Source organism: Gasterosteus aculeatus, chromosome 6 (assembly GCF_964276395.1).
Source record: "Gasterosteus aculeatus chromosome 6, fGasAcu3.hap1.1, whole genome shotgun sequence".
Taxonomy (NCBI): domain Eukaryota; kingdom Metazoa; phylum Chordata; class Actinopteri; order Perciformes; family Gasterosteidae; genus Gasterosteus; species Gasterosteus aculeatus.
The window spans coordinates 10,577,755-10,599,120 of NC_135693.1; the positions used below are offsets into that span (position 1 = coordinate 10,577,755).

Below are 21,366 nucleotides of genomic sequence, written 5' to 3' on the forward strand. Positions count from 1 at the left end.
TTTGTGGTAACAGTGACTTACAAATGCGAATTACACGGCAGACTCCTTTTCATCACTATTGTAGTCTTTTATTCTTCCAAAGGCACAGCAGATGTGTTGGCAGGGCGAGAAGCCATCAGAATACATTCAGGGTGCTAATGAACACATCAAGTACACACAGAGGTTCGCCCCGTCGCTCGCAGGGAGAGCGACGCTGACTGCTACGTGCTTCGTCGTCCCAAGTGAAGAGGAAAGAATGCGGTTAACATTCAGAGCTCCGTCCCGACCACCGTGGGAGCGGCCCACTAGCACTGGTTGGGTAAATAGGCTACACACGTTCACGTTGATTGACATCAACGCCGGATGTCACGTGAAGAGGTTCTTTCTGACCTCAAGCCACCGGCGCCGTCTCCAGAGCGTCCGTGTCGATGCTCCAGGACGCAGAGAGCGGGAGAGTTTTAATGGCTGTCGATTTACTTTTGATCAATTCTTAATATATAAGATCCTAACAGTTCAACTGTTCAGGAGAGTGTAGACACAAAGCACGATTAGTTAAAAAAAGAAAGAAAACAACCAAAAATAATGAAGCTTCTCTAAAGAGGTCTGTTTTGTTTGTAATAACCTGGATTATAATGTTTTAAGATGAAGATTGTAGTAACTTAAAACAAATCCTTTGGCATTGTTCACTGTTAAAGTTAGAACAAATAACTCAAAATGAATTCATTAAAAACATCTATTTTAGTGTTACTGATAATTCAACAGTCATGTGAAAACCTCTTATTTATTGTATCAACCGTTCTGTAATCAACATTATTTATTGACAACCATACATTTTTGTTTTAAATATACAATCTTTTTTTTAAACTGTCATAACACTTTTAATCCAGAAGACGTTTTAGTTCTTCAAGTATAAACAACACCAGACAGCAGTGATGATGTATCGCCTTCGAATTCACAGATCTACAGTTAAGAGCGTTATTACTAAAAGTAAACATGAAGAGTGGAGAATTCATCGGCCCACAAAAGACTCCACGCTGTCAAACTCAGTGTATAAAGCTCATAGCGGAGTGTTGTCCATAAAACAAATAACTACTTTATATACAATAGACAATAAGAAAAAAACAAATTAAAAGTAAATTTCTTCAAGAAGATAAGTATCTAAATGTCATAATTTGACTAGAAAATAGAAAAAAACATTTTCATGCAAAAAATATATACCTGGGATAAACTTTTGTAACACAACATACCAAAAATATATATTATAAACTCTCCAATCAGCCCACAGAATACGAGAGTTACAGATAATGAGAACTCGGGAGCAAATCTAAAGGTCCTGCTAAAAAAAAACCTCATCAGTTTCCTCTTTAATGTAGTGCACATGTTTACCCACTAAGAGTTTACATGTCGTCTTATTTGAGGTGTGTGCTATTGGTCTCATGAAAGTTAAGAGTGTTACTAGTTTCAGTGACCAGGTCAGTTTATTGGTACCAGGGAGTCTTACGCACCCAGCGAAGGGTGCAGCCTGCATCCGTTCGGATCTTGATTGAGGCTGCTTCTGCTTCTCTGACGGTCTCCTTCACTGACTGCATCAGATTCTGGGCGTTATGGACCAACATGTCCGTAGCCTGGTCGGGGAAACATTTGGGAGGGAGACAATTAAAGTTATCAGTTATTCAGGAGCTACTGTACTGTACTGTACTGCAGTTCAGAGGGAATTATTGTATTTTTTATTTCACAACCTTTTCGTACCTAATTGTAATTTTAGTACCTTGCATATCCAGATTGATAATAGTAAGAATAATTAATTCGCATATGAGAATTTGCAGGAAAATGTACACGCCGCCAAGAAATATTCGAAGTAGTTAAAAGCAGCCCCACTTTTATTAACAATGTGATCTAAATAATAATGCATCCTAATTACAGAGTAATGACGTTTTATTTAAGCGATGCACCGGTAAAGTGATTCCATTTGCAATGTACTGTTCATTATAAAACTTATACTGATTCATTCTGGCCACATGTGGTTTTGCATAATATCAGAAATCCATTTTGTGAGCTTACCTGCTCTGACTCCTCTTCACTAATGTTTGTTCGTCCCAGCATGGTGGCTTTGACAGTAGAGAGGATTTTCAGCTGAGTACTGATGGTAGGGATTCGTTCACACACCTTTGGAGGTAAAGAAAACGTGTGAGTTATTTTCTGTACAAGACAACGGGTTCCTCAGTATGCGTGAGTGTGTCTCTACCTGCAGGAGGTTGGTTCTGATGCGTCTATCGGTGCACTGCTTGGCAACTTCTTTGGCCAGTCTCGTCACCTCATCTGAGGCCTTGGCGATGTCCTTAGCACACTGAATCAGCGCTCGCTTGTTCCCGCTTCCCCCACGAACCAGCCGAGACATTTCTGCCATCAGCAGAGCCATCCGCTTGGCTGCTGCTATGATGTCGTTACCCTGTGAGGAGGTGGAGGAGGATCAAGGGAGAAAGCGGTAAGAGCAGGGTAGCAGGCTACTGCAGAAGAGAAAGGCTTCGGATCAGGGATGAAAATGCATTGGAGACATTGTATTTGTCATGTTTCCACACTGTTTTTAATACAATAATAAAGGGAAAAACAGGCACTGTTGAGTGTACAGGCACAAATCTGCATGCAGTGTCAGTGCAAGTTAGCACATTTTCTTCATCCCTTGTGGAAGAAGAGAACCTCAACGTCTCACTCGCATCTCAGTCAACATGAAGGTCACAGTGTTGGCGTCAGTGCACACCGTGAGATCAAGAAGCAGAGGCAGGGGATCATAACAGGCAAGCAGGCAATCTATAAACTACATCACCCAGAAGTCTTTGGGAAACTGTCACCCTCGGCCTGAAAGGTTGGCAAAACCACGAGTGACAGAAGTGACAACAGCTCCTCCGTCTAACCACGATACCTCATCAAGAACATGAGCGAAGGACTTGTGAGGCCATTCCAGACTTTTAGTGCAACCTCAGGGTGATGACAGCATAACCGCGTGTCAGCTACGTCTGAGTGTGATGCAACAACAGCCACAGCAGGTTGGTGGTTTAGTGGCAAATGCGGAGCTCATCGTTTTGGAGCAACGAGAACACTGGGAGCCATTAACAAATGCTCTGACCCAGATGTGTGTGTGTGTGCACTCATGTTCATGTGTGCGCAGACCTTGCTGGACCATTTGCGCGCCTCCTGGTGGAGAGCCTGGGCAGCTGCAAGCATGGGTTGATTGACAGGCTGGTTGGAGGGCATCATCAGCAGTTCCGGCTCATAGTCATCCTCACCATCAGTAAACTCATCTTCATCATCTACCTCTCTCTCTTCTACTGCCTCCTCATCCTCTGGCTGGGTTAGATTGGGAAGTGTGTGCGCGGGAGGGGGGGGGGGGGGGGGTGGGGTGGGGGGGTCATGGTTTGAGAATCAGTTGGGGTGGGGAGGAAAAGAAGGGAGGCAAAAAAATAGGAATATGGAGAAGAAAGGAAGGAGAAAGCCCAGAATGGCAGAAAGGGAAGGAAGCATTTAGTACAGTATGAGAGGCACTGGATGGAAGAACAGAGGGCAGGAGATTCACAGGAGGGAGAAGCAGCGAATACACAAACTGTGCAGGAGCAGGGAGAGCGCAGGTGAAACTGCACGCTGAAGGTATTGAAGCAAGGATGGGGGTAAAAAAAAAAAGAGGAAAGAGAAGCAGGTTTGGGTAGGTAGCAGGATCCCGTGCTTTGGCCACAACCTCCGGTCCGCATCCTTCAAATGTTTTTAGAGGTCTAGCCGTGTGGTGGGAAACTGAGTTTAACCCAATGCCTAAAGAGATCCTGGGATATTTTGTCTCTGCTGTGCAAAGACACCTCTGAGGGATAGATCGCTAAACAGGTGTGGCGAAATCTCAGAGGAGCGATAGAGGGGAAAACGCTCAGTCGCTTCACACATTATTCCTGTAAAGAGATCTTTGTTCCTTTACATAGTTCCTACACAGAAAAACAATTGGACACACATATACAGAACATATACAGCAATATGGATAAGAGAGCAAAGACTATTTTGCAGATATAGTGCGCTTGTTCTCCGGAGGTTTAAATATCCCTCTACAATCTTTCTATTTTGTGAAGCCACAAACAACCTTACGTGCCAAAACCTCGAACAGATGACAGCTCCCAGTTTCCCCTCTGAAATCTCCACTGACATTTCAGCACCAACGTGATTTCGGGAAAAACTGTGACATTCACAGAATACAAGAATGCACCCAAGGTGGCACAAAGTCATTTCAACTAACGCGCAGGAGGGAAATCACTGACAATCACAGCTGGCTCATTGCACCCGGGACTGTATGTGTGCCACTGCCTTTTGAAGTGAAACACGTTTGATGGGGTGAATATGCAAACTGAGTTTCCTTCTGTGTGTTTGTGTGAACTGACCTTGCTCGACCACTTGCGCGCCTCATCGTGCAGCTGCCTGGCCGCTACCATCATGGGCTCGCTGAGCACCTCTCCCGCCTTCTGCTCTGGGAACTCCTCGTCCTTCTCCTCTGGAGGAGGGGGACGAGGTGGGGGCACCTCGCCCTCTGGTAAGGGGGGCTTGGGTGGAGCCTGCTCGTCGTTGACCTGAAAAACATGCAAGCAGACACACACTTATGTTAAAAGTCATACGCAGTTCAAGAACAAAATGGGGATTGTACAGAGAAAGATTTAAACGTCTCCACAAAAGGGCTTTAAAGTGTTGATGAGCATAGTTTTGCTGATGTCTCAGCTGGAAGGTTTTAAGCCTGTTTCACCCAGATAACATAAAAATGTGCTGTCACAGTTTCCTGGACTACAGCTGCATATCTCTCTCCCCTTTTAAGTTTTCGCGATGTCAGAGACTTCAACTCGAACAACATCCCAGAGGACCTTCATAGCTGGATTTATCTCCTCACGTGGGTGTGAGGAGCAAGTCACTGGGAGTCAGCAAAGACATGATTTCTGGTGGGTGGTAAGTCAACAGCATTTTTGGTTTTGGTATAAGATCCACGGCTACACTGTTATCCCAAATTATCTAGCTGCTTAAATCAATTTCAGCCTGACAGTATGTAACTATTTCTTATATCAACCCTGATTAACTGATTAAGTATTTCTCAGTACTGTAATGCTCAAAGTGGGCACTAGTGGGTCTAGTTTCAGAATTGAATGTCAGGGGACACAAAACTGCCATCAGTCCAATTTCAAACAGAGCCCGGTCCAAAACAACAAAGCGGTGGGTTATTCAAAGGTTAACTATGGATAACAAGAAACACGTGTTTTTGAATGTGCGTACATGGAGCTGGTCCAGGTCCGGTGGTGGAGGAGGGAAGTCCGGCTCCTGAGGTTGGAAGGCTTCTCTTACTTTGCCGACTGCGGCCAGGATCCTCAGACACGAGTCCAAATAGACCTTTTGCAGAGCTTTGGTGGATAAAGAGAGATCGTGACCTTAGTATATCTGTCTTATACACCATCAAGAACATTCATTTCTGCTGTGCATTCCTGTACCTTTGTCCTGTATGTTCCCAGCCACTGCTTTGGCGTCCATCACCATGGGTGAGATGGTGTGGGAGAGGAGGTCTGACGCATGTTTTACCGTGTCTCTGAACCGCGGATCTTCAGAGTTCTCCACTTCCCTCTTAGCCACCAACAGGACCCGATTGGCGCGTCTTGCGATGCTCGTTGCCCCGGCAACAAGCATCTGGGGCTGAACGTTTGCCATGGCGACCCGGCACTTGTCGATGTCCTTCTTTATAGCCTCCTCGGAGGCATCTAACAGAGATTTGGTGTCGATGGCTTCATCCACCAGACCTGAGTCACACACACGCGCACGTACACACAAACATTGTTTTGCAACCGGACGTAACACTCGTAAAAAAAATTGTTGATATCTAAAGAACATAAGAGGTATTTTGTAAATGCTCACCAGTGAGTTTTTCCACATTGTCAATCCACTGGTTCTTCATGGTGTCAAAGTGCTCGTATGCTGCTTTATTTCCAGGATTCTTCAACAAGATCCGAGCAGCAGAGGTCACCTGGATATTAACAAACATGTCAGTTTGCGTGTGACGGGCTCTGGTAGCTGCGTGTTTTAAATCACTGTAAGTAATTGTATGAATCCCTGACACAACAAACATTAGCACCTGTGGCGTGAGCTCCCTGGCACTTTTCACGCTGGCATGTATTCCCTCTACAGTACTTTTGTTGGCCGTTCCCACGGCAGCAGCCTTCTCTGCAGTCGCCCCCAGTCGACCAGCGTGGGCCTCGAAGTTCCCTGCACGCTCTTCAAAAACCTACAACAAACATGATCACTTGTTCAGTCAGAACGCAGTCACATCCTCATCCTCTCTTACTAAGTTCCATGTAATTCCATGCACACACACAAACGCAGACAAACATCCGAATGAAGCAAATGCAACGCAGACTGTTCTTCATTACTGACCTCCCCTCTGTTGGGGGCGTCGGGTGGAGCAGTTGCAGCCACAGCCAGCAGTTTGATAGGCGTAGTGGTGTCACTGAAAACGTCCGATACTTCCTTGGTCATCACCTCCTGCATGTGCTGCCTCAGGTCCTTGTAGAAGCAGAGAGTGTTATCGGACCACTAGGTGGAGCACCAACACTGTGAATAATTATCACCATACATGCATCACACGCAGAAGGCAAAATATTTGTATGGATGCGCCACAATATTGTTATTTTTTGAGAAGTTTGTTTAAACTCTTTTTTTCTTCAGAGTTCCCCCAAACTTGAACCAGCCTGACATATTTTGTAACCCGGAAACTTTGTGATCTTCCCTCCAAATGATGGTGGGGTTTGAGCAGGTTGGCTGCACAACATTCAATGACACGTGTGAGTGAACGTGTGTGTGTGTGTGTGTGTTTGTGAAAACGTCGCGCTACCTTCAGGCTGTCCTGCAGTTGTGCAGCTGTAGCTCGAGCGTGAGGGGCTTCAGTCTCGCCCCTGCCGGCCATGTCTGCCAATGATGTCATGAGAGCCTCTGTTCGGTCGCAGCGTCCAATCATGTCCTGCCGGTACGGGCCTAACAGGCCTCCTGCCAGCCTCCTTCCTTCTCCAACCATCCCTCTGATTGCCGCCTGACCTGGGGAGAGACATTCTGAACTCACATCTGGACACACGACATCTCCTCTCTTTGATGATCAAGTGATGGAAGGCAGGCGACATGTCACGGAGCTGTCATAGGGCGGTTTTGCTTGTGTCCTCTAACAAAGCACAACGTGGACAGGTACCTGTGTTCCACTGTAGTATTTCACACTCTGCTCCCGAAGGGAAGCGTGGGAGGAAACAGGAAACAATCAAATCACAGAACAAGGATACAGCAACAGGGCGTCAAACAGAGCATTAAAAACAACACAGTGCTTCCCGAATGACTCAGTAAGTCAGGCAAGTCACTCAGTGATTTCACTATGAGCGGATAAGGAACTTGCATCAGTCACCGGCACAGTCATCTCCGGACCACGTTCAGAAATATTGACAACGAGACACATCGCATCCTCACATTGTTCAGGATCCCATTAACTGCTAATACAAAGAGGCTTGGTAGGGTGCTGCTTTGAACGCATTCACACACTCCATCTTCTACTCAGGCTGATATCAGGCATGGAAGGTCAGAGCATTTATTTTTAAACCACTAGATCAACCCTCTTGAGAGCTGTCATCCAACCCCTCTCACCTACTCCTCTGTCGTCCACTCCGGGGTTGTTCACCCAGCGGAGGGCCTGATCCATCTTGCCCTCCAAAGTCACGGCGGGTTTTGTTGGTCTCATGTTGGCCACGGCCCGGTTTGTTTTGGACTGCAGGGTCAACAGTGCCCCTCCAATCTGCTTTGCCAAAGCGCGAGCTTCTGGGCTGTCACCTTTACCCCTGAGAGAAGAAGGTAGATAGAAATAGGATTTACGGAGGATTCAAAAAGGTGCAAAACTTTGAACCCACCAAATGTCTCACCACACCTCTGTTAGATACCACCGTAAAAGGAAATACTGTCAAAGGCTCGTGCCATTTTTCCTCTGCTTAGGTAAACCGTCTTTGTTGGCCTGTTTAGATAGATATAATGTTTACTGGTTTGTAATAAGGGCATGTGGGTTTTTCACAGAACATAAAAGCTACATATTCAGTTCAAGGAAATATATTTAGTGTTTTTTTTATAATTGACGGATCAAAAGGCCATACCAACTTATCATATGAGTAGTATTTTGTTTTAAGATGTACAGTCAGTCCTTACAAGACCACAAAATGTTTATTTATTATTTATAAAAAATATTTCCTAGTTAGATGTGATCATGTGAGCTTATCCTTTAAATGTTCCTTTGTAGTAGCTGCTGACAGGCGGCCCATCGAATGCACTGAGTCATATATCTGTTTTCCTTTTATAGTCGATACAAGTTGTGGAAGTGGAGAACAGAGACAGAGTTCAAAATGGATCGTACCTGGTGGTGAGTCACTGGACTACAGAACCATTTAGTGAATTTACTGTTTTAAACCCAATGAACTGTCCACCAGACTGCAAACATGTTATTCAGAGGTATGAACCTTGAGTGGTATTTCCCTTTAAGGCTTACTAAGTTGTTACTGACCCGCCACATTATTACCATAACCCCATTTGTTCCCCAACATGTTCAAACAGAAACCTTATTGTAGGACTGATGCCCAGGGTGGACAAGCAACAACATATTTTCCAGGCGGGCATAATATGCCACCTACTGATGGTATGACGCTGCAGTTTCATCCTAGAAAAAGAGGGTCTAAGAATTACATCGAGTCCCAAAACATCTTTGGTCATGCACATGTCAGAGGGGAGGAAGGCTCACTGTCTGCGCAGCTCCACAAGTCTGGCGGTGAGGGCCGAGATCTCTCCGATGGAGCGCAGGATGTCATCCCTCTCCTTGGGGTCTTCACATAAGTCGGCGATGCGCTTGGCCTCTGCCAGTAGCGCTCTAATGTTCTCCTCTCCCTCCGGACCGCCGTGAGGATCAGCCAGCCAGGCCTTTTAAGAACGCACATACACGGGTTAGTTCCGACCGGATGAAACGGCGCAGCGGAAAATCCGTTGACGGAGGCGTGATGCAGAGAGGGAGAGGGACCGCCGTTGACTGGGGAGGGGGGGGGGGGTTAACATGGATTACTTCCGTTTTGTCCGAACCTGTGCGGCGTCGAGCCTCCGAGCGACGGCCTGCTTGGCGTTGATTAGAGCCTCCAATCTGCGAGCAGCACCGTCCACTTTGCCAAACATCAAGTCTAAGCCCTGTGAGCACTGGCCTGCGCGCTGCACACACCCCGGGTTGGAGCCCTGGCCTCTGTCGTAAATGAAAAAAAAACACACAGGATGACAAATTCTACAAACAAGAAACTCACGGTCAGTCACACGGACGCAGTACCTTGCACGTAGGTCGGCAATCTGGTCCGTCATTTGTCCCAGAGCCTTAGTTGTTGCCAGAATGTCTTTCCTTTCCTTCCCGGCACACAGCTCTCCCACCTTACCGGCTTCATCAAGTATCACGCGCAGGGCCACCTCGCCGGGGTCCCCTGGGAACGGCGACACGCCACCGGATCACATTGTGGAATGACGCCTAAGGAGCTAAGTTAAGTGTTTTACTAGCGGTTTGAGCAGTTACCTGGTTGTCCATGGGAGTCCTTCAGCCAGCCTTTAGCTTGTGCCATCTTAGACTCAATCAAAGCCAAGCATCTCTTTACAGCCTCCATATCCTGTGGGGAAAGAGAGAATGAAGGAACGTCTATAGGTCTGACAAATCAGGGGTGGATATTAAATATCTAAAAGCTACTGCTTTACTTCTACTAAAGAATTGCCTGTGATGAAAAGTACTAATTTTGGAAAAGCAGCTGGTTTAGCAGAAGCCGCTCAGACAGGGATACATATGTTGTTGTTAGGGACTACTTTCAGTGGCGGATTAATACAAATTTGGTCTTGAAGTCCTGTTAGCGGGGACATTTACTTGTTGTTTCGTTTTTTCCGGGATTTATTGATTATAAAATAATTCCAGCTCTTTCCCATAAATTAAGGATCCAAGAAAGGTGTAATTATGGATGATTTACAAATAAAAATGATCGGTTTCTGTAACCCGAAAGATACTTCTAGTCATGTGTATTATCTGTGAAGCAGTAAATTAATGTGAATAGAGTCATTAGTCACAGCACAACTCTTTATGTTACATTTAGACATGACAATTACTAAAACAAGACATTCATCGAGGGGTAACCACAAATTCTTTGCTTCCTAATAGAAATACTCGCTTCAATACGAGCCATCTATAATGGATGTGTCTGGACACCAACCAGAGTATTTCTATAATTCATGACCTGAGAGGAGGACAGCCATCGGGTGCCGGCGGATCCACCGCACACTGACAGTAAGTGCTTATCAAAGCTCATACACTGAGGACAGTGCATGTTCACAGCAAACACACACACACCAAACACAAACGGACAGATAATTGTCGGAGGAAGCTGTGTGCCACCATACATGCAGGGTCACAGGTTAGACTAGTGAAACAGATCTTAATTTTAGCAGTAAATGATCTCGTGAAACAGTTTTTAATTGTAGCTCTAGCAAACAGTTCAGATTAGAGGCACAAGAATCCATATACCATGATTGAACATGAATTGAATTTTTGTAGTATTTATTGTTTTTAAATAAACTAGCTTAAAATGTAAACGTCCGTCATCCGTTTCAAGCCATTTCACTCAAATGGACGTCATAGAGACAAACAGATGCACATGAAACAATATTGGGACAATAAAGATCACGTCAGCTAACAGTCAGTGTGCATTTAACATATAACACACATGTAGGAATGAGGACTTCCCTCTCTCACACACACACACACACACACACACACACACACACACACACACACACACACACACACACACACACACGCTTGCATGCTGGATACTGCAGAGGTGGAGAGAAACAGGCTTACCTTCTACAGGGAGGAAAATAATGGAGGAGGAAGGTAAAGAAAGAAAAAGAAAAACCAGGAGTTATACTATCCAGCAAAAAGTGGAGACAGAGTGTAAAGAGTGAATTTCTTTGGGAGAAGCTCTGCGTGGCACAGAGGGATGTGTGCATCGAGTGTGTGTCTCTCCAAAGCAAAAGTGATTGTCTGATGAAGGTGTGTGGGATCAAAGTGTTTGGGGGTTTAGGCTCTAAACAGGAAGCAAACAGAGTTCTGAGCTCATACCTTATTGGCCCAGGCATCTTCATCCCACGTGGTGAGCTGTAACACTCTGATGATCTCGTTGATTTCAGCGCTCATCTTTTCAAAGATAAACTTCCTGTTCCTCTCTGCATCCTCAACGCCGGCACCTCGACTGCTCTTGGTTGCGACAAAAATCTTTATCGCTGGGGACAAAATCATGAATACGTAGGATTACAGTTATACAGTTATATAAATATATACTCTCCATGTAACTCCACTCCATGTAAGAAAATCCCTCACTGCTCATTCGATGGTATTTTGTACATTTTTATACAAGTCACTTATCTGACGGTTCATCACTAACAAGCAACACGTAGTTGTGTTATGCATCTCTCACATAAAATATGGATTACAGTCCCTTTAAAAGGCGAAAGATCTGAGGTTGGCAGCCTTTTCATTAACGTGGCGGCAGCGAGCTGGCGTCTCACAGCCTACAGCTCTAACAGTCCTTGTTGAGTTTGCAAGACCAAACTATGGGTGAACATCTATTCGACATCTGTAATAGTGCGTCTCTTCTTTGCTGTTGCAGTGTAAAGTCTGAGAGTCGCTAGCAAGTAGTTGGTGGGCGGTGTGTGTGTGTGTGTGTGTGTGTGTGTGTGTGTGTGCAGTCAGTCTGGCATCTCCAGCAGCTAATGAATGTAATTATCAGTGTTGCCATGACAACGGTTGGATGCTCAGTGATCTGCAATGCACCTACCTGATACAAGAACCGGCAGCAGCTCTTTGACGGTGTTCATGGAGTTGACGAGCATCTGCCTGTGCTCTTGGTGCGTCAGCTCCTGCTGCCTCTCCTCAATCATCTTTGACATTTTAGTCATCCCTGATGAAAAGGAAAACACATGAGAAGTTATTTTCCTGTGAAAGGTTACCAAGGCCAAGTCTTGGAGAAGCAGGGAGAATGAAAAAAATTATTGATCCTGTGTTTGTTAGCGTGAGCATGACAGTGTTAAAAGCACTCGAAGCGGAAGCAGCTTCCTCCAGCGTTTTCACCGACTCAGTGAGTCAAATCAGAACCTATAGTTTTATTGACAGAAATTTTGAAGCAATGGTCAGAGATTTTGGTGTCTAGCAAAATGTGTTTTCAGGTCATTAGATTGATATTAGTAAAAACTATTTCTGAGCTACATTATATTAAAGCTGTAAAAATCTTATTTTCATTATTATTATTCTTTTAATATAGATGTTGGTTAAAACATTTGATTCTGATTCTGACGGACAACATCTGTCACTCATCCCTCTCTCCCGTATATTTCAACCCCTTTGTTTTTGTACGATCTTTCAACGATATTTTGTTGACGCACAGTACCAGCCAGAAGTATGGACACATTTAGAAAAACAAGCGCTCCCGCTGACCTGGCCTCAGGTTCTTGGTGTAAGTGATAAGGTCCTCCATGGTCTCCACCACCTCAGCCACTGCCAGGTACTCCAGGATGCCTTTACACACACGAATGATCTTACGCACCTAAGACACAACACAGACACGGTTACAAGCAGGTAATGTATTCAGGGAAAAATGAATGGATGATGATGATTACATGTATTATGAGAACAGAATGCAATGTGTGCATGAGACGACAAGACAGTGTTGAAGTTAAACTGTTCTGTGTGTGTGTGTGTGTGTGTGTGTGTGTGTGTGTGTTTGTTTGAGTGTGGGTTTACAGTCTTGTGATGTACGTCTTGTGACTGTGACAAGTTGCTCTTTAAAAGTGAGGATATAGTGATGAGACATAGTGAGCAGTGTCACGTGGCAAATGTGATTCCACTTATCACACACACACACACAGACACACACACACACACACACACAACAAGCACGCACTACCAGCCTAATGCTAACCCTGACCATTACCTCAACTTACAACGAGCTTCACACCAAACATAAACAACCATTCCCTCTAAAAATCTATGTCATTGTCCCCACAACATGGGTAATACACACACACACACACACACACACACACACACATAATGCTGGGCTGGTGTATGTACCATATACTCACACACAAACACACATAGTGAGTCATGACAGAGGGAAGTCATTTGATCTCAGTGATTAGATCTGGCTTCATTTGAGACTCCATTAAAGACTTGTTCTAAGCCGGGTTCCTTCCTCCTCTGAGCAGCTATATAAAGCTTTATTTCGCTGAAAGATACCAAACGTCTGAAGTAAGAGTTGTTCTCAGGTCACACATGTTGTTACAAAGAGGGCGATGCACACACAGACACACACACACACACCTCTGCTTCATCAAAGGTGAGGAGCAGGTCAGATGTTCCAGATAGTATCCCTCTGGATCCATCGATCAGGTAATCTCGTGCAGGAACAGAGTATGGATCAGCCTTCAGCATCTGAGCTGCCTGGACGAGTTTAGAGCTTGAATTCTCCACCCTGAAAATACACGACGAGCAGCATAAATACATTTACGAATCATAGGAATTCATCACTGTAAATGAAATAGATCAGATCTCATGTCTAGAGAAGAAAGCCATCTGCCCGCTTCTTAAATAAGCTGCTCTTCTGGTAACCAGAGAGGGGTTTAACATTGGTGTGTTTGCAATAATGTAAACTGCGACCGGCGAATTTACATCTCGCGATTCCCGCCGCCAGAGTGCGGTGTTTATACTTTATACTTCTCAACGATCGAAGATTTTAAATATCAAAAAGAGAAAAGTTGACGCCGCAGAGAATCTAGCGTCGCAGCTGGCCGAAGAGGTGCACAGTTATCTGGCCTTTTCATCGGCTGTCGACGAAAGCACAGACAACGCGGATGCGGCGCAGCTGTCCATCTTCGTACGAGCCGCAATGACGGACCTCTCTCTCACGGAGGAACTCTTGGATGTAGTTGGGTTACGTGGGACGACCACGGGGAGGGACATTTTCGACGCGGTGGAGAAGTCCGTGAGTAAAAATAAATTACCCTGGGAAAAGTTGGTGCGGCTAACTACGGAAGCACCTGCAATGTGTGGAGGAAAAATAAAGGAGTAAATGTTAAAAAGTCACTGCCGCACACAACTGATTACCTATCATTGCATTATCCATTTAGACGCTCGGTGTGGGAAGGTAATGGAAATGGATGATATAATGGCCACGGTCACAAAAACAGTCAATCTTGCCCAACTGAATCAGAGGCCGCAGGGACGCAAACAAGTCGGCACTCAGAGCATTTGAACGTAATCTTCACCTACGTGAAGTCCCATCTGGATCCGGATAATCTCGCCCACTTCCCCGTTTGTCAGAGCATCTCAGGCTCCGGTGCGTTTCCTTGCGCTCGGCTGGCTCTAACAAAGTGAGCCGCTTCATATATTGATTAATTAATTAACATATCACAATTAGCATGTGTAACAATATTATTTTGTTATTGTTGAAGAAAATATATTTTATATAATATTTAGTTTATTAACAGAAAAGGTTGTTGCACTCTTTGTTCAAATTCATATTTCTGATTGAAACATTGTCAGTTGGAGACTATTCATGTTCTCTCCTACGAAACAATTTGGCTCGCAACTAAGACTGTGTTCTAGTTTTTGTCCCCTTGTGTGATTGAGATTGACGCCCGTGCCTCAGAGATTTAGCTTAACCTGAAGACGGATTTTAGGAGGACTTGAATAAAGCTACGTCCCTCGTCTCTCTGACCCCCCCGTTGGTCAGGGTATCCATGGCTGCCAGTTCATCTAAATTTAGGCTGGTTCACATTCCCGCACGCCCCTTTCTAAGCCCTGTGAGTGAGATTTATGGTGTAGGCTCCTATATGTGCGAGTGGGCCTGCGAGAGCAGTGAGTGGATCTGCTCCAGGCTCAGACCGCTTTTATTATAAAGAAAAATGAAAAACAATCCACAAAAAGGAATAGATTAGGAATATGAGCCAGAATAAAGCGAAAATTGATTATATTAAATGCACAGTAAAAGGCATACACATCCAAACAAATGCTACACACACACACACACACACACACACACACACACACACAAGCCAACCCAGCCAGATGTCAAAGTTGCAGGATAGCTGAGTAGCAGCTCTCACAGTTCATGTCAGCTCTTTGGATGCAAGCTGGCGAACAACAAACAGCCTCTCAGCGGTCTGGATGCATGCAGCGGAAGGGGCCCCATAAGTGCCTCTTTGTTGCAGCTGGGAACGCTGCCACGTTTCGTGACGTTAAATAGTCCACTGTCTTCTGAAATAAAGTGGATCACTTCCATGATTTTGTCGCCGGGTGTCCCTGTGAGTGAGCTGTGGGAGCGAGAGGGATGGAAGGGAGAAGGTTTTTCATGCGCACGTGTGGAGTCAGGCCCTTACTTAATGAATGCAGGAGGCATGTCTCTCTTCATCACCTGGTCCTCGGTGGTTTGAACGGTCTCCTTGCCCACCTGCGACACACACACACACACACACACACACACACACACAAAGTGGAACTTTCATTTTAAGTATCATTAGCTACAAAAAGACAGTAAAAACTATTCAAGTGAGCACTATTAATAGTCTCGGGGTGGACGGGTGCGTATCAATTCACACCTATTTCAACCCCGCGTGCGTGTCATTTCTTTTTAAGCTTCGAGGAGAGTCAGCTCGGGCCGCGGCCGACTCGGATGTCTGTTATTCTACATGACGGCAAGTTGCAGGAAACACGTTAGTGCTGCTCCAGTGGAGGTCTGCAGAGTCAACAAATAGAACTTTACATATATTTTCTTTCTAAAAACAACTCAAACTAAAAAGGTTTTGGAAGATTTTGTCACACAATGAATATTGTTACACCACAAATAGTTAATCAATGCGATACATATGAGCTAGTATGTTGCGTCAAAAAAGCACTAATTGTTATTGTGATGGTATAAAGAAACCGCTTAGTGGATTTCAACATGAACACCACATTTTCCATTTTAGAAATGACATAAATCACTTGCATGCAGAGTCAAAGTGGGAAACACACACACACACACACACACACACACACACACACAACCATCTTCTGCAGATGTTCACATGTTGATGCAGGTGGCAGAGAAACCACATGTCTCACACAAGAACTGGGTCTCAAACATCCCACAACACAAGAGCAAGCACCCACCCACGCACACACACAACTACACGCACACATAAGTACACGCACGCACTAGAGATGCAATTACAGTGAGACGATCACATCAATCTCTTGCCGCTGCATTGAAAGAGAGTCAGTTAAAAGACTTTCTGGCTCCCGAGACTCGGTAGACAGTCATCGCACAGCGCGTTCAAGCAACACACATTCCTCTACACAACACTGAACCACTTTGCCGTTTCAGTTATTTATGCTGCTGGAGATTATTCCAGTCAACAATAAAATAAATCAAGAAAAGGAATTTAAGCCAACGTTATAAGTGGTTATGGTCAATGAATCACAGGAATAGGAATTGTCATTATTTTTGTGTAACTAACAAATGCAACAGAAAATAACTAACAAATGCAACAGAAAATAACTGCAATAACTTTGAAAGGACCAATAAAACTCAAGTGTTTAGGTGTAAATTTGAACTACAGACCGGTAATACTTGAATCAGTCATTCAACATCCAATTACGTCAGACAGCATGCAATGATATTACCGACATAATGAACTTTAACACACAAATGGGAAACATGTTTATGATCATGTCATCCATACGAAACTAAAAGTATACTTCTGCATCCTACTATGTGCCGTTGTCAATTGAAGTCAAACTCCGAATTAATATTCACAAACACTGAAAATATGATACAAATATCCGAAGGGTTAAATATAGCTTTGGGAATTTCCTTGTTTAAAAAGTGCAGGACGTTTGCATCTCTAAACTCTGAGGAATGTGGCTCTTCAAGTAGAACGCGTCCTGACGGAACTGCACGAACTCACAAAATCAATAACATCAGGTTTCCTGTTATAAGCAAAGCTTGTCAATCGATTATTCAATACATAATTAATGAGAAAGGAAGTGGTTTGCTGGATGCACGGACAGTGTGATTTGTGTGTTGTTGTACAACAGAAAGAGTCTGATGGCTTCAGTGCAAAACAGAGAGCTGTCAATCAAAGTTTACACAATACACAAGTTAGTTGTTGCCATCCGACGAGGCTCTCGCTTCCATTATTTCCTGTCACCTCTCTTCTGTCTGTTGTTAAGTCAGGTAACAGTAATGTTAAGATATTAGACATTCAAAAGTAGAATAAAAATCACACACAGCTGGCCAATTACCTTTTGAAGTTGTTATAAAACACAAAGCAACATGAGTCATTAGTCATTCACTCTCATTTTAGCTCCATTTTGGTCTCCACAAAAGAAACATGGGAGGAAAATATCTACTTCTTAGGCTAAAAGTGGTCACCAGCTCGTCGGTAACTTCTGCTGTTTTGGGTTCAGTGTACAGCTGCCTGATTATATCAAAGCTGATGAGAACTTTAAAATGAGTTATTGTAATACCGACATAATGAGCAGAAAGATGCTAAAACACTGTGGAGCGGAGGGGAGCTTACAAGTTGGGTGATGCTTCTCTGAAAGTGACCATTTTCAAGTTGTTCGATACATCATGCTTACATAAATGTTGTAGTGGGCAGTTTCAAAGACCAAATTAATCGACTAAAAGACTAATCCTGAGTCTGAATTTTCAGAAGAGAGGGCTCAAGTAAATGGTTAGTGTGTGTGTGTGTGTGTGTTTGTCTCTCCATCCCTCCTCTTCCTATCTCAGTCTGCGTCCCGCTGTTCGACAGTTTCAGTGGACAATTTCACTCCTCTCTCTCTCTCTCTCTCTCTCTCTCTCTCTCTCTCTCTCTCTCTCTCTCTCTCTCTCTCTCTCTCTCTCTCTCTCTCTCTCTCTCTCTCTCTCCAGTGTGTGGTTACTTCACTCAACAGTGAATCTATTTATTCCTCCCCCCTCATCCCCCCACCCTCCCCTCCCAGACATACTCAGGATCCACGTTGACTCCTTCAGAAGCAGATACTTTGCGTAGAACACCGAAGTGACTCTCCGCGTGTCATCCGCGCGACTTGGGACAAGTTGAGCCATTCAACCAAACAGCATCCTTCAGATGATTAGTCGAATCAACGTCACCCCCACGCGCAACCTTCTGACAGATTGAGACGGACACCATCTTGCGTGTGTGTGTGTTTGTGTGTCTAAGTGCCTTAGTGACCTAGATTTTAAGTACCCCCCACAGCCAGCCCGACCTGGACGGGGTAATTGTATCAGTGCGCAGAAGGACTCCTGTGGTGCTGGTGTACTGTGTTATATCTTAGCTCAAACTGCGTAAGTCTACGAATGAATCAGATTTAAGTGTGTGTATGTTTCACTTTACGTGTGTCTTTTACGTCTAAATGTACCTACTCAGCAACCACCCAGTGCTTGACTTTAAAAGCCATTCTTGTCACCTACTTACTCTCTCTTGATGCTCACTCATCTATCAATGGACAACACAACTACTGTGTTTGCAGGCAATTAGCTGTGCTGCTACAGAGTGTCAGACGATAGAAAAAAGACAGGATTTGAGGGTGTCGTCTGCATGTTTCATCGCTCAATCCTGAAAAGCACTTCCTCGGTCCGACACCTCGCGGGGGGGACAGTGTCCTCAGCCCGCATCCCGTCCTGTAACCTCGCGTCTCCATCATCTGGAATCCAGCGAGGTGCCTGAAGCGGCTATTAGCCTCCTTCTGCTCTCTGTCTGGATGGATGAACGCGGGCGAGCGGAGAAAGAGAGAGCGATGGGGAGGGGGGCCTGGTAGCGGGGGGGATGTGAAGGATCGTATCACGTGAAATGGGGATTTTTTATTAAGATACATCACAGAGTTTTAGTTTAAACGGATTTGCGCTTGTCATTATCAGTTAATGAGGTATTTGTCAAAATGATTATAAGTTGTCCTTGCACAGGGAAACCGAAGGATAACGTGTGAACTGTTGAAAACTTCACAACTAAGAATGAGCTTTATTCTTACTAAACTATTTCAAAAGGAACAAAACAAGATCCAGACAATTTTTTTAAAGACCATCCAATCACATTGTTTCCATGTGATGCCCCAAACCACCGCAAATTACCCCAGATAACTGAATGGATCCCTCTGATTGAGACAAAAACATTTTTGTGCTTGGTTAAACTGGAACTTCTGGCGCTTTAAAATTCCCTTTAAAATGTCAAATTCAGTGTGCAGTGTGCAGTCAAAGATTTTGCAGGGCAAATTTTTAACAACGTCTCATGTAAATTATCGTTAGATGGCATGATTTGATTTTTTTTTCTTCCATGGACTATATTTCAAACACTGATGAAAACGAAGCTCGACTATTTAAGATATGAAGGATCTCCCCAAAATCTTAATGTTTGTCTTAGCAGTTTGGTCCTTTCCAGACAAGTAACCGTGGTCTCCTGCACTATTGTGGTGATGTGCTTCAAACAATACGCAGCGCAATAGAATAAAACTACATAAAAGGTACGAGCAAAATAACCAGATGAGTACTGACGGCTGCTCACAGGTCTGCAACACTCTGATCAATTCTGCTTACCCTGAAGGACTAATTTAGGCTCAAATCAATATGGAATTAAATTACTTCAATTCTCAATAATTAAGGTGCAAATGATTGAGTATTTACCTCCGACTGCTGCTGATTTCTCTTGATTTAGTGAAGCCCAGTTTCGTCAGCATCAATAACAATGACCTGGACCAGCAGTAATGTTGCGGCCGTATTGATTTTTCCAGTCAGTGCTTACAGAGGAGACAACATTGTCTGTTTCTATACAAAATGACCATTTAGACTCCAGGTGGCAAAGACGAAACGAGTCCAAGGAGGCGAGGAGGGCGTATGGGGGTAAAGTGGGGGGCGAAAGAGAGAACAGGAGAGGTGTAGGAGTGAGTCTGATAAATTACCACGGATTGCTTTTATTTATGGTTGTTGTGATGAATTTAAAGCCACCGTTCGACAAACTATTTATTTTTTTACCATCTAATAATATTTAATGAGTGACATTTCCAATCCCCTTCATTTCTTCCACACCACAAACTTCATTGCACCGGGCAGCAGATCACTTCCCAAACAGGGAAAAGTTTGACCCTTTGCAAAATTGGGAATAAAAAAAAAAAATCTAGCCTGCTGCTGGAGCTCATGAAAAAAGGGCGTCAGCTGTGTGTGAGGCAATTTTACCATTTTAATGCAAAAGATCCAGATAGGGCAGCAATAAATCTATCCGGTAGCAACACAGGTTACTGATGTCCTCCTGCTGCAACCATGTGCGCTTGAATAAATGTCCCTATCAGGTGGTCACCAAAAAATCTCCATTTTTTTGTGATGAAGTTGGGGTGATGGGCTAACTGCACCCACCTTGCCATGGGGGGGGCGGCTCTTGGCGATATTGAGGGACCGGTTCAAACTCGGGACTCACCCGCACGAGGTTGCTGACCGCCGCCTGCACAGCGGCCACGGGCACCGTCAGATCCGGGATGGCTTTGCCGTCCACCTCCCCCTCTTCGTGCATGATGACCAGGTGGGAGATCTGCTTGGCCACCGGCTCCAGGATGCTCTCGATGGTCTTGGTGTGAAACACCGGCATCGTGAACGACTTTTACCGCAGAGAAGAAGAAAAAGGCGGCTGGTCGCTCCAGCACGGAAGATCCCCCTCCTCTCTCCTCTCTCCTCACCGACAGGAGGACAAATCCCGAGTTTTCAGTCCTCTCCCCCTCCTCCCCCTCCACTGTGCACGCCGTCTCCTCCGGTGGGCACCTCGGTAAATGCTGGACTCGAGCGGCCGGTGTCCTCTTGGTTGGGGGAGCGACCCAAATCGTGACAGAAGGAATCGCCGCCCTGCAGCCAATCACAGCCGAGGAGCGCAGCTGCCGAGCGGGTCGGTGTACTGACGCCCCCCCCCCCCCCCCCCCCCCCCCCCTCCAACCCCGCCAGCGGCACGCGCGCGCGCGCACGCACGGACGGGCACGTACGCGTGTGCACAGCAAGTGAAAGCGCTTCCCGAGCTACGTCATGCAACCAAGGGGTCCCCAAAAAGGAAACGGGTCGGGGGGTGAAGCAATTGCCAAGATGTGGTGGATCATATGCAGAGGAGGGGAGGTGGAGGGGGGCATCCAGAGCCAGAGAAAGGCTGTTGGGGGGGGGGGTTTGGTTTGGAAGCTTCCCATCCATGACACCAACACTGGGGATGGAGTCAGGAGCTGCACCCTAATGG

The 21,366-nt window shown here is 45.1% G+C and overlaps 1 protein-coding gene across 9 annotated transcripts; it reads right to left on the reverse strand.

The window, feature by feature from the left end:
• Nucleotides 1–46: 46 nt before the first annotated feature.
• On the reverse strand, nucleotides 47–20,991 carry LOC120820622 (vinculin-like). 9 transcript variants are annotated; one of them, XM_078104835.1, is made up of 24 exons: nucleotides 20,572–20,991; nucleotides 15,499–15,569; nucleotides 13,442–13,592; nucleotides 12,557–12,665; nucleotides 11,901–12,023; nucleotides 11,186–11,346; nucleotides 9,599–9,689; nucleotides 9,362–9,509; nucleotides 9,127–9,280; nucleotides 8,795–8,970; nucleotides 8,615–8,713; nucleotides 7,660–7,850; nucleotides 7,217–7,243; nucleotides 6,869–7,068; nucleotides 6,412–6,540; nucleotides 6,113–6,262; nucleotides 5,896–6,004; nucleotides 5,478–5,780; nucleotides 5,266–5,390; nucleotides 4,392–4,577; nucleotides 3,148–3,324; nucleotides 2,225–2,428; nucleotides 2,041–2,145; nucleotides 47–1,604 (listed from the first exon to the last, which is right to left on the reverse strand). In XM_078104835.1, the coding sequence occupies exons 1-24, from the start codon at nucleotides 20,737–20,739 to the stop codon at nucleotides 1,458–1,460; spliced, it is 3,504 nt and encodes a 1,167-aa protein (XP_077960961.1). In that variant the 5' UTR covers nucleotides 20,740–20,991; the 3' UTR covers nucleotides 47–1,457. The 9 variants fall into 9 exon arrangements, with proteins under 9 accessions (XP_077960961.1, XP_077960963.1, XP_077960962.1 ...); XM_078104837.1 differs by lacking the exon at nucleotides 8,615–8,713; XM_078104836.1 differs by lacking the exon at nucleotides 7,217–7,243.
• Nucleotides 20,992–21,366: the final 375 nt, after the last annotated feature.